The following is a 12662-nucleotide window of genomic DNA, read 5'->3' on the forward strand; positions in this document are numbered from 1 at the left end:
TAAAGTAGTCAAAAGTTTAGTATTTGGACCTATATTCCTAGCACACAATGACTACATCAAGCTTGTGACTCTACAAACTTGTTGGATGCATTTGCAGTTTGTTTTGGTTGGTGTATTGCCCAATAGGAACTGAATGTTGAATAATGTAGTATTTACATTTAACATTTAAGTCATTTAGCAAACGCTCTTATCCAGAGCGACTTACAAATTGGTGCATTCAACTTAGGATAGCCAGTGGGACAACCACCACTGGGGGAGGGGGAGTGTAGAATGATTACTGTTAGACTATTCCAGGTATTCCTTAAAGAGGTAGGGTTTCAAGTGTCTCCGGAAGGTGGTCAGTGACTCCGCTGTCCTGGCGTTGTGGGGGAGCTTGTTCCACCATTGGGGTGCCAGAGCAGCGAATAGCTTTGACTGGGCTGAGCGGGAACTGTGCTTCCGTAGAGGTAGGGGGGCTAGCAGGCCAGAGGTGGATGAACGTAGTGCCCTCGTTTGGGTGTAGGGTCTGATCAGAGCCCGAAGCTAAGGAGGTGCCGTTCCCCTCACAGCTCCGTAGGCAAGCACCATGGTTTTGTAATAGATGCAAGCTTCAACTGGAAGCCAGTGGAGTGTGCGGAGGAGCAGGGTGACATGAGAGAACTTGGGAAGGTTGAACACCAGACGGGCTGCAGCATTGTAGATAAGTTGTAGGGGTTTAATGGCACAGGCAGGGAGCCCAGCCAACAGCGAGTTGTAGTAATCCAGACGGGAGATGACAAGTACCTGGATTAGGACCTGTGCCACTTTCTGTGTAAGGCAGGGTCGTACTCTGCGAATGTTGTAGAGCACGAACCTGGAGGATCGGGTCACCGCTTTGATGTTAGCGGAGAACGACAGGGTGTTGTCCAGGGTCACGCCAAGGTTCTTTGCACTCTGGGAGGAGGACACAATGGAGTAGTCAACCGTGATGGCGAGATCATGGAATGGGCAGTCCTTCCCCGGGAGGAAGAGCAGCTCCGTCTTGCCGAGGTTCAGCTTGAGGTGGTGATCCAACATCCACACTGATATGTCTGCCAGACATGCAGAGATGCGATTAGCCACCTGGTTATCAGAAGGGGGAAAGGAGACAATTAATTGTGTGTTGTCTGCGTAGCAATGATAGGAGAGACCATGTGAGGATATGACAGAGCCAAGTGACTTGGTGTATAGAGAGAATAGGAGAGGGCCTAGAACTGAGCCCTGGGGGACACCAGTGGTGAGAGCACGTGGTGCGGAGACAGATTCTCGCCACGCCACCTGGTAGGAGCGACCTGTCAGGTAGGACGCAATCCAAGAGTGAGCAGCGCCGGAGATGCCCAACTCGGAGAGGGTGAAGAGGAGGATCTAATAGTTCACAGTATCAAAGGCAGCAGATAGGTCTAGAAGGATAAGAGCAGAGGAGAGAGAGTTAGCTTTAGCAGTGCGGAGAGCCTCTGTGACACAGAGAAGAGCAGTCTCAGTTGAATGACCAGTCTTGAAACCTGATTGGTTTGGATCAAGAAGGTCATTCTGAGAAAGATAGCAGGAGAGTTGGCTAGAGACGGCATGCTCAAGAGTTTTGGAGAGAAAAGAAAGAAGGGATACTGGTCTGTAGCTGTTGACATCAGAGGGTTCGAGTGTAGGTTTTTTGAGGAGGGGTGCAACTCTCGCTCTCTTGAAGATGGAAGGGACATAGCCAGTGGTCAAGGATGAGTTGATGAGCGAGGTGAGGTAAGGGAGAAGGTCAAAGGAAATGGTCTGGAGAAGAGAGGAGGGGATAGGGTCAAGCGGGCAGGTTGTTGGGCAGCCGGCCGTCACATTTACATTTACATTTACATCATTTAGCAGACGCTCTTATCCAGAGCGACTTACAACACAAGTCGCAAGATTTCATCAGGAGAGAGAGGGGAGAAAGAAGTCAAAGCATAGGGTAAGGCAGTGTGAGCAGGACCAGCGGTGTCATTTGACTTAATAAATGAGGATCGGATGTCGTTAACCTTCTTTTCAAAATGGTTGACGAAGTCATCCACAGAGAGGGAGGAGGGAGGGGGAGGAGGAGGAGGATTCAGCAGGGAGGAGAAGGTGGCAAATAGCTTCCTAGGGTTAGAGGCAGAGGCTTGAAATTTAGAGTGGTATAAAGTGGCTTCAGCAGCAGAAACAGAGGAAGAAAATGTAGAGAGGAGGGAGTGAAAAGATGACAGGTCCGCAGGGAGTCTAGTTTTCCTCCATTTCCGCTCGGCTGCCCGGAACCCTGTTCTGTGAGCTCGCAATGAGTTGTTAAGCCACGGAGCAGGAGGGGAGGACCGAGCCGGCCGGGAGGATAGTGGACATAGAGAGTCAAAAGATGCAGAAAGGGAGGAAAGGAGGGTTGAGGAGGCAGAATCAGTAGTATGTCACTTTGGGGTCACTTTTATTGTAAATAAGAATAGATGATGTTTCTGAACACTTCTACATTAATGTCGATGCTACCATGATTATGGATAACCATGAATGCATCGTGAATAATGATGAGTGAAAAAGTTACAGAGGCATACATTTCATGCCCCCCCCCCCAAAAAAAAGAATTTGAACCTCCCCTTTTATAGTGATGTTAGCATGTTTTGGGTGTATGATCTTTGTGCATCTGTAACTTTCTCACTTATCATTATTCACGATTCAGTCATGATTATCCGTAATGGGGGACTAAATACACAAAGTGCTTTCTAAATGGTAAAACAGATATTTTGAAAAATCCCTCAAATAAAAGCTGACATTCTTTACTGTCGCTTCACATGAAACATTTGATCTCAAATCCAAAATGCAGCAGTATAGAACCAAAAGTTTTCGCTTCACTGTCCAAATAAATACGAAGGGGAGTGTACATTATAACCAAACCAAACTGAAGACCTTAGGGCTCTATTCAATCGATATCGCGGAAGTTAAGCCTTACAGCGTGATTGAAATTGTATGGAGACTTCATTCACGGTAAACTCTACATATGTCGGCTCAATCTGAAATTACATTTACATTTCTATTGCGCAATCTGTAATGCTTCCAGCGATACAGACTGAATAGAGTCTTTACTGTGTGTCTAACATACCATGTCTGTTTGTAAATAGAGTAAAAGAGAATGTTCCAATGTGACAAAAGATGATCCCATTGGTTCATTCCATTCCACATTAAGCCAACAATAAGGATAGCAAGTTAATAATATCTCAACAGATTAATTTTGTGGTTAAAAGAAAGTCTACACATGCACATGAGCATAAAATTACTTTGATTAAATTACTAATTCAAATGTATTGTTTACACAAATATATATTCAATATTGTCTACATATTAGATTGATTATCAAAGGTTTTCTACATTGTATGCAATCTATTGACTTAGCCATCAATAACTGTGAAGCATATATTTTGCAAAAGAGTCACAGTGTGTTGCTTATAAACTGATACCAGGCTGCAAAATAATATATGTACCAACCTTTTTTTTCAGAATAAAAATTAATTAATCCAATTAACAGATTACAAATACCAGTATATGTAAATACAACCACTGTGTAAAATGGGAAAAGAATACAAGATGTAGAAACCCAAGTGCCAGTGATGCTTTCTCAAAGAGAGCAGTAAACCTTTGCCTGAATACAGACTGAGAGAACCGATAGTTACAGAAGCTAAGGACAGAGGCAACTGTGTAAAGTATTAACCCATCTTTATCTAGTTGTTAGTAGATGTCCAATTGAAATATGAAGATGAACGTTACTGTCCATATGCAGCTGAGTAGGTAGAGAGTAGCCTGTACCATGGATGTTACTGTGACCCTCAACTGGCTCTGTAGCTGGGGCTGGGAGAAAGGGCTGCTGCTATCTGCCATCCTCTTCATGTGCTTTTGCAGGTAGATGTACAGTGCCTTCGGAAAGTATTCAGACCCCTTAACTTTTTCCACATTTTGTTACTTTACAGCCTTATTCAGCAATCTATACACAATACCCCATAATGACAAAGTGAAAAACAGGTTTTTAGAGATTTTTGCTCATTTATTAACAACATTAAACAGAAATACCTTATTTACCTAAGTATTCAGACCTTTTGCTATGAGACTCGAAATTGAGCTCAGTTGCATCCTGTTTCCATTGATCATCCCTGAGATGTTTCTACAATTTGATTGGAGTCCACCTGTGGTAAATTCAATTGATTGGACATGATTTGGAAAGGAACACACCTGTCTATATATGGTCCCATAGTTGACAGTGCATGTCAGAGCAAAAACCAAGCCATGAGGTCGAAGGAATTGTCCATAGAGCTCCGAGACAGGATTGTGTCGAGGCATAGATCTGGGGAAGGGTGCCAAAAAATGTCTGCAGCATTGAAGGCCCCCAAGAACACAGTGGCCTCCATCATTCTTAAATGGAAGAAGTTTGGAACCACCAAGGCAAGAGCTGGCCGCCCGGCCAAACTGAGCAATCGGGGGAGAAGGGCCTTGGTCAGGGAGGTGTCAAGAACCCGATGGTCACTCTGACAGTGCTCCAGAGTTCCTCTGTGGAGATGGGAAAACCTTTCAGAAGGACAACCATGTCTGCAGCACTCCACCAATCAGGCCTTTATGGTAGAGTGGCCAAACGGAAGGCACTCCTCAGTAAAAGGCACATGACAGCCCGCTGAATGCCATGCGTCACATCTGGAGGAAACCTGACACCATCCCTACGGTGAAGCATGGTGGTGGCAGCATCATGCTGTGGGGATGTCAGTGGCAGGGACTGGGAAACTAGTTAGCATCGAGGCAAAGACGATGGAGCAAAGTACAGAAATATCCTTGATGAAAACCTGCTCCAGAGCGCTCAGGACCTCAGACTGGGGTGAAGGTTCACCTTCCAACAGGACAAGGACCCTAAGCACACAGCCAAGACAACGCAGGAGTGGCTTTGGGACAAGTCTCTGAATGTCCTTGAGTGACACAGCCCCTGTTGAATAATTGAATAATTCCTGCGTCTGCGTCCTGCCTCTTCGTATACTCAGGACCCGTCAAACTCGGCTCTGCCTCGTCCCGATGTGTCGTCCATTATTTACATTTACATTTTAGTCATTTAGCAGACGCTCTTATCCAGAGCGACTTACAGGAGCAATTATGGTTAAGTGCCTTGCTCAAGGGCACATCGACAGATTTTTCACCTAGTTGGCTCGGGGATTAGAACCAGCGACCTTTCGGTACTGGCACAATGCTCTTAACCACTAAGCTACCTGCCGCCCCATTTCCAAGGTAATGTACAGAACCTTGGCGTCTATCCCTTACATAAATCCCCTTGTGACAGGAGGAATGGAAGCTTGTGTGCAACAGGGAGGGGCAATTTCTTGCTTCACCAAAAATGTAAATTGTTAAAACATTTCTAGCCTGTCAATCTATGGGTAACAAGGTTCATGTGTTATGCTCGACCCACTCCGTTTCCTACCACAAAACACCAGAGAATGGCCAAGAAGAGTAGAACCATCCCACCTGCTTTACACTTTGATTTGACTAGTAGATGTTTAGTGTTTCTTTAGAAAAAAAAATATTATAGCATACAAAATATTAAGAACACCTGCTCTTTTTTTTCTTAGGGGGTAGATCAGCTTTAATACTGCAAATAGATTGTAGCTTCCATCAATTTAACTGTCTGCATACACTACCATTCAAAAGTTTGGGATCACTTAGAAATGTCCTTGTTTTCGAAAGAAAAGCAATTTTTTTGTCCATTCAAATAACATCAAATTGATCAGAAATACAGTGTAGACATTGATAATGTTGTAAATGGCTATTGTAGCTGAAAACAGCTGATAAAAAAAAAAAAATGGAACATCTATATAGGCGTACAGAGGCCCATTATCAGCAACGAACAGTCCTGTGTTCCAATGGCACGTTGTGTTTGCTAATCCAAGTTTATCATTTTAAAAGGCTACAATAGCCATTTACCGGGATGCTGACCTTCTAGGCAGTGTTGCAAAGAAAAATACATATCTCAGACTGGCCAATAAAATGAAGAGATTAAGATGGGCAGTCTGAGATATGGCTTTTTCTTTGCAACTCTGCCTAGAAGGTCAGCATCCCGGAGTCGCCTCTTCACTGTTGACGTTGAGACTGGTGTTTTGTGGGTACTATGTAATGAAGCTGCCAGTTGAGGACCTGTGAGGTGCCTGTTTCTCAAACTAGACACTTTAATGTATTTGTCCTCTTGCTCAGTTGTGCACCGGGGCCTCCCACTCCTCTTTATATTCTGGTTAGAGCCAGTTTGCGCTGTTCTGTGAAGGGAGTAGTACACGGCGTTGTACGAGATCTTCAGTTTCTTGGCAATTTCTCGCATGGAATAGCCTTCATTTCTCGGAACAAGAATAGACTGACTAGTTTCAGAAGAAAGTTATATGTTTCTGGCCATTTTGAGCCTGTAATCGAACCCACAATTGCTGATGCTCCAGATACTCAACTAGTCTCAAGAAGGCCAGTTTTATTGCTTCTTTAATCAGCACAACAGTTTTCAGCTGTGCTAACATAATTGCAAAAGGGTTTTCTAATGATCAATTAGCCTTTTAAAATGATAAACTTGGATTAGGAAACACAACGTGCCATTGGAACACAGGACTGATGGTTGCTGATAATGGGCCTCTGTACGCCTATGTAGATATTCCATTAAACATCAGCCATTTCCAGCTACAGAAGCCATAAACGATGTCTACACTGTATTTCTGATCAATTTGATGTTATTTTAATGGACAAAAAAATTGATTTTCTTCGAAAACAAGGACATTTCTAAGTGACCCCACATTTTTGAACGGTAGTGTATATACAATATATTTTCCTTTATTATTTTCCCCTAACTCTACCACCCCTCCCCTAATTGGAGTAAACTAATGGAAACAACACTTCAGGCATCTACTTCCAGCTTAACATACTATATACATTTTACAGACACAGTATATTTTACATTAGATATCTTGTTGTTTTTAAATCCCACCCTTCAGCTCCACTCAACCCCTCCCATCTATCTCTCCCCATCTATATATTTTTCAACTGTGCTGTGATGTTTCACAAAAGTTCTGAACATTTCTATTCTCATAGTTTCTACAGATTGTAAATTAAAGATACATTTTTTTCTAAAAGTATTATATTATTGATCGATTGACTATGACTTTTCAAATCACCCAGTAGTGCTATCTGCAGAGTTGGCTCCAGGTAAATGTTGCGCTTCTTCAACCATTCCTGGACCTGTGACCAAAAACAAGCTACATATGGACAGTACCAAAACAAATTATCTAATGATTCAGTCTCTTCGCAGAAAAATCTGCAGAGCTTGGATGGTTGTATCCCCCATATATATAACATTCTATTGGTTGCAAGAATTTTGTATAATAATTTAAATTGAACAATTCTATGATTTGAATCTGGCGTTGTTTTGTGTATCAGTTCATAAACCATGTGCCATGGAATCAGTACATCGAAAATCTCTTCCCAACTATTTTGCAATCCATATGGCACAGCTGTCAATTTTTTGGTCCTTAAATTAAACTGGTATACTTTTTTATTTATCACAATTTTCTTTAATGCAGGGCCAACAGACAAGTTCCTTACTTTACCCTCTTCCACTTGCCTCTTCCATTTTTGTGGTAATGCTGCAAATAGTTGGTTGTAATTTTGGGTAGAGCAGACATGTCACACATGCAGCTAACAAACATATATGGAAATAACCCCACCAGTCCCATGTATGATATCATTTACAAAGATTATACCTTTTTTAAACATTGTTTAGAAAAATAATGTTTTTTTAAATCAGTTAGTATATTTGAGTTTAACAACAATTTTGTTCTGTCTTTTCTGGTGGATTAAAATGAAATTGCAACCAACTTTGTTTTAAAAATAGTGATATTTTGGAGATGATTTCATTTTCAAGTAACCGAAAGTGAGAGGTTGTAATCTGAATAAAGGGAAAAAGGCCATTCTTGAACATGGGGTGAGACATTCTTACTAATCTGCTAGAGAACCAGTTCGGATTTAAGTATAACTTTTGTATGACTGAAGCCTTTAGTGAGAGGTCTAATGCTTTCTGGAGGGAAATGTCAAAATGCAGAATTTTTGCACTTTAGCAAGTCTTTATTCATATACAAAATCATATTTATTAAATTCTCCATGTGGTCTATATTAAAGGGCACTTCATTGAAAATAACAGGCTTTTAAAATTCCATATTGGTGCACAATTTCTAAATATCAATTCCAAATATCAAAGGCACTCATTTTGTGGAACTCCCCAGTCCCTGCCAATGACAAGCATACCCATAATATGATACTGCCACCACAAAACTTGAGAAGACAGAGTTCTTTTTTTTAAACAACCGTACTGTGAAGTAGGAACTAGCGTCAAACGCCCCCGATCCTGTAACCAGTCACATTTATTTGCCAAACATTAAAGAGTGCTTTGTGTACACCAGTGGCGGTCAGTGCCGTTTAAGATGAGGGAGGACACCTTTTTTTGTTGTGAGCATGGCCTTATTTCTATTACAGCATATTGGATGACTCTCATTCAAATTCCATTCACCCAGTTCAATGTAACAGCGTTAGGTTTAGGCTACTGCATGATACTAGAATTTTTCCCTATATCCATCATGAGGTTGCTACAACCTAGCCTATAAATTAAAGTTTACAATCGTAGGTGCACACAGGTCGAGAGACAAATTTGAAGCGACAGACAGTGACACATGGACAGACAGTGACATTCAGTACTGCCTTGCACACTCTTCCCTACATCTAGCTGATGTAGGGTGTAATCATTAGTCCAACAGTTGCAAACAATAATTTCTATTGGACAAATTCATGTATGTTTATCCCCGTTTTGTTCCATTTGCTTCTGTTTTTCAACAGAATCGCCGGAATGAGTACACCCCTGATCACACGTAAACAAAATTAACTTTCATAGCAGCCATGTTGTATTCCTTCTAGCGCGCTCCTCCTCTCACCTTGTCCCTTCGCTTGTGGACTTCAATGCACAACACATCAGCTGTATGTGACCAGGTGAAAAAACCTTTCCAAGTCAAACCGCTACACACAGCCTGCATCATTGTCACCATATTAGCTAAAGTAACGTCATAGTCAGCATAACTAATAGAACTAATGCGTTAGTAAACCCACTACAATCATGCAGTAATGGTAGTGTATTGTCAGTAAGCAGTTACACCGGCAGGACCCGGTGGCAATAAATTAGCAATACCAAAAGCTTACCTTGACTTGGAAGAGTTCCAGTGTTGTGTAGTACTCCTGAGTGGCGCAGTGGTCTAAGGCACTGCATCGCAGTGCTAACTGTGCCACTAGAGATCCTGGTTCGAATCCAGGCTCTGTCGCAGCCGGCCGCGACCGGGAGACTCATGGGCGGCGCACAATTGGCCCAGCGTCGTCCAGGGTAGGGGAGGGAATGGCCGGCAGGGATGTAGCTCAGTTGATAGAGCATGGCGTTTGCAACGCCAGGGTTGTGGGTTTGATTCCCATGGGGGGCCAGTATAAAAAAAAATGTATTCACTAACTGTAAGTCGCTCTGGATAAGAGCATCTGCTAAATGACTAAAATGTAAATGTGTTGGACAGTCATAGCCAGCTAGCTAACATAGCATCCCTCTGTTTGAGCAGGGTGTTTCATTAGTCTAAACTAGCTAACTGCATTTGCTAGCTAAGTAAGTGAAACTGAAAGTGAAAAAAAAAGACAATCTCAAATAAAAACAAAAAATATGTTAATAAATGGGTCCCCAAAAACCAGCAAACACAGCATAATCCATCTTTGAAAATACTCCCATTCGCTGGACACATATTTACAACCCTACTTTGTGCAACCCTAATAGATCCGGAGCAATCCAGTTTGCATGCACGCAAAAGGGGTTTTCTCAGGTGGCTTTCTGCTCGTTTATGTTTTGAGAAGAAAAACACTTAGCAATATGCAAAGTATTTTCGATGAAAGTGAACTTCCTTGACCTTGCCTATTGCCACACTACTAAAGCCACTGTACAGCTCATGGAGACACCATGTTATTTTATGATTGACAGAACCATGGGCTAGACCAGGTTATAATAGAAAAAGGGGAATGTAAATGGGTACTCCACTATAGTACATTTATTATGCAATTAATTAAATAAAATAGCAGGAATTCATTTTTTAATTGGACACTTAATTGGATGAATAAGAATATCTCCCTGTGTTGTAATATTTGACTAGCCTGGTCAGGATAAAATACTGCAGATAGAACAATTAATTTAGAGACAATACAATTTTCCACCCATTAAAGTAATTAAATACTGTGGCTTTGTGATTGAATTAGGTCAGATTCCATTTTGCACCACATTTACCATAACAACATTTATAGGAAGAGAGGATGTAGTTTCACAGCGCAAAATGAATGTTTCTACTATATCCAAATACAAAGGACCACCTCTTACCATCCTTGGTCTATGTATGCTTCTACACACATGTAAAAACAAACACAATCACACATATTCAGAGCCAGAAAAATGGTTGTGTGACAAAGTATCAGAGAAAATAAGAAAGTTAAAGATTGAGATAAAGGTTATGTAGCATAAAACTTCTCTGGAAGAGATCATTATTTTTCAAAAAGAATGTTTGGTTTTATTAAACATATCATAATATACCTGTACAATTATAGCCATACAAAATGGTCTCTCAAAATAACCACAATATCAACATGAGTACAAAAAGGATTTCAGAGTCTCAGAGGTTAATCATAACTTGCTGTCAAGGACACTTTAATATGAAAGAAAAAAAATTTTCAGGCAATACTTTCGCCAATAGTATTATTTTGTGATGGTGTGTTTATGAACTGTTGTCATCAAAGACTTTTGCGTATACGATTTTCATTCTCATTCTGTTTTTATTATTTATTTGATATTTTGCACTTAGTTCTCATTATCCTTTCCCACTTAATTTTAGGAGAAAAATTACACTACGCTAAGCATCAATATCCAGCATCAAATACCAGTAGATACTAATCACCTTATACTGTAGATCTAACACAGGGATACTGTTGACTTCAATCAGAAGCAATTAATTAAAAACTTCAAATAAAGAATACAATATAAAATGGTCGCAAATGTGTGAACAGATCAAAGGTGTGAAAGAACAAAATGTTTGCTGAAGGAAACAAACAAAACAATAAAAAATCTACGAAGAAAATCTAAAGAGCTTGGGTGAACAACTAAAGCCTTGTATATGGCAGCTCTTTGAAGACTCCTCTAACCCCTGGCCAGCAGCCACTTCTGTGGTATATGATGGGTTGGTTTTCTTGCTAGGGGACAGCTAGCAGATGTTCCAGTTAGCTGGGTTATTTTTACATTCCATTTCTTGCAGCAATATAAATCCAGCCCAGCCTGTGGCTTAGAAACCTCAAGAACATTGGGGAGAAAGATGAATTTTAAATCAAACTTTCAAATAATTATAATGTAGGAAACCGGTTTGGGGCACCTAATTTTTTTTATGGCTTTATTTAAGGATTTATTGAAATGGAGATTTAATTTTAATATCAGTTCTTGTGGAATTATTTTCATCTTAATTAACCACTGCATTATCACGATCAGTAAAACAATACTTATCTTACTTTGTATTTTTCAATAGTATATTATCTAAGATGGCCTTTGCATTTAGTCTTTTCAACCATTCCATTCTGTTGAGCATCTGACCCTTTTCTTAAGAATTTGAAATAGATTCATTGCATCTGTGCTTAGATTCTCTGCATCAGAACATGAGATTTCTTCCCCACATGACAGTGGGAGAGTTTAATCTTGGCCATCTACATACATTGAGCCACCAAAACAGTGCCACTGTCCATTTTTCCCTCTAGTTGGCTTTTTACCATAACATTACCTACATATCCTATAACATTGCCTTTCTATTCTAACCTTTCCAGGCTCTTTGCATTTCTATCATTGGATAAATCCATTGCACCATACCCATATGCTTCAATCTCTTTATGGCACCGTTTTCCTGTCCCATCACCAGAATTTGTGAGCCGACCGGTCAACATATTTGCAGCTACAAGTCCTGTCCTACGAAATATCTACACAGAAATGGAAAGACGTTCCCCACCAGGATATTCCCACAGTTCCCTAAAGGAGAAGGAATTCTTCATTTCTACCCCAGAGGAGCGAGGGAAAAAAGTCTGGTGCCTCCTGCCATGCAGACAGCTAGACAAAACAGAATAGAGGTAAGCAGCGATGGCTAGAAGGCTTGGCTGGATGCTGTGGTCAGATGTAGTACTCCCTGTTGTCCCTGAGGGTGGAGCTGTGGTGGAGGTGGAGCTCTGTCCGGTAGGCTGGTTCTGCTTGGTAGGCTGCTTCTCTCCGGTAGGCTGTTTCCAGGTTGTGTCGGTGCTCCTTCTCCTTGATGCTGGCGTCTCTCTGGGCTTGCCGGTGTTGGTACAGGAAACGGGTCATCACCGCCACCACACACAGAGTGATGAAGACCACTGCTGTCACCACACCTGTAGATGAGCAAGGGTTGGTTGTGACATCACAGGTTAGGTTATCAAGGACTCAACAATGAGACAACCAAAAAAAAACTAGTGTAAGGTAAGAGAGTAAGAGAAAGGAAGAAAGAAAAAGAAAGTCAGACAAAGTGACATCTGAGGCTAATTTCATATTAACACAGGAACAATAAATTAAGACAAAATAGAGA

General features: G+C 41.2%; 1 protein-coding gene across 2 annotated transcripts in view; it reads right to left on the minus strand.

Moving 5' to 3' along the window:
* Positions 1 to 10599: 10599 nt before the first annotated feature.
* Positions 10600 to 12662, minus strand: part of LOC121536721 (contactin-associated protein-like 5) — a 114839-nt gene continuing 112776 nt past the window's right edge. For both annotated transcript variants that reach the window (XM_041844178.2, XM_041844177.2), the window contains one exon: positions 10600 to 12468. In XM_041844178.2, coding sequence (XP_041700112.2) covers positions 12233 to 12468 — 236 coding nt within the window. In that variant the 3' untranslated portion in view covers positions 10600 to 12232. The remainder of the gene's footprint in view (positions 12469 to 12662) is intronic.

This window comes from Coregonus clupeaformis, chromosome 23, assembly GCF_020615455.1.
Source record: "Coregonus clupeaformis isolate EN_2021a chromosome 23, ASM2061545v1, whole genome shotgun sequence".
Classification (NCBI taxonomy): domain Eukaryota; kingdom Metazoa; phylum Chordata; class Actinopteri; order Salmoniformes; family Salmonidae; genus Coregonus; species Coregonus clupeaformis.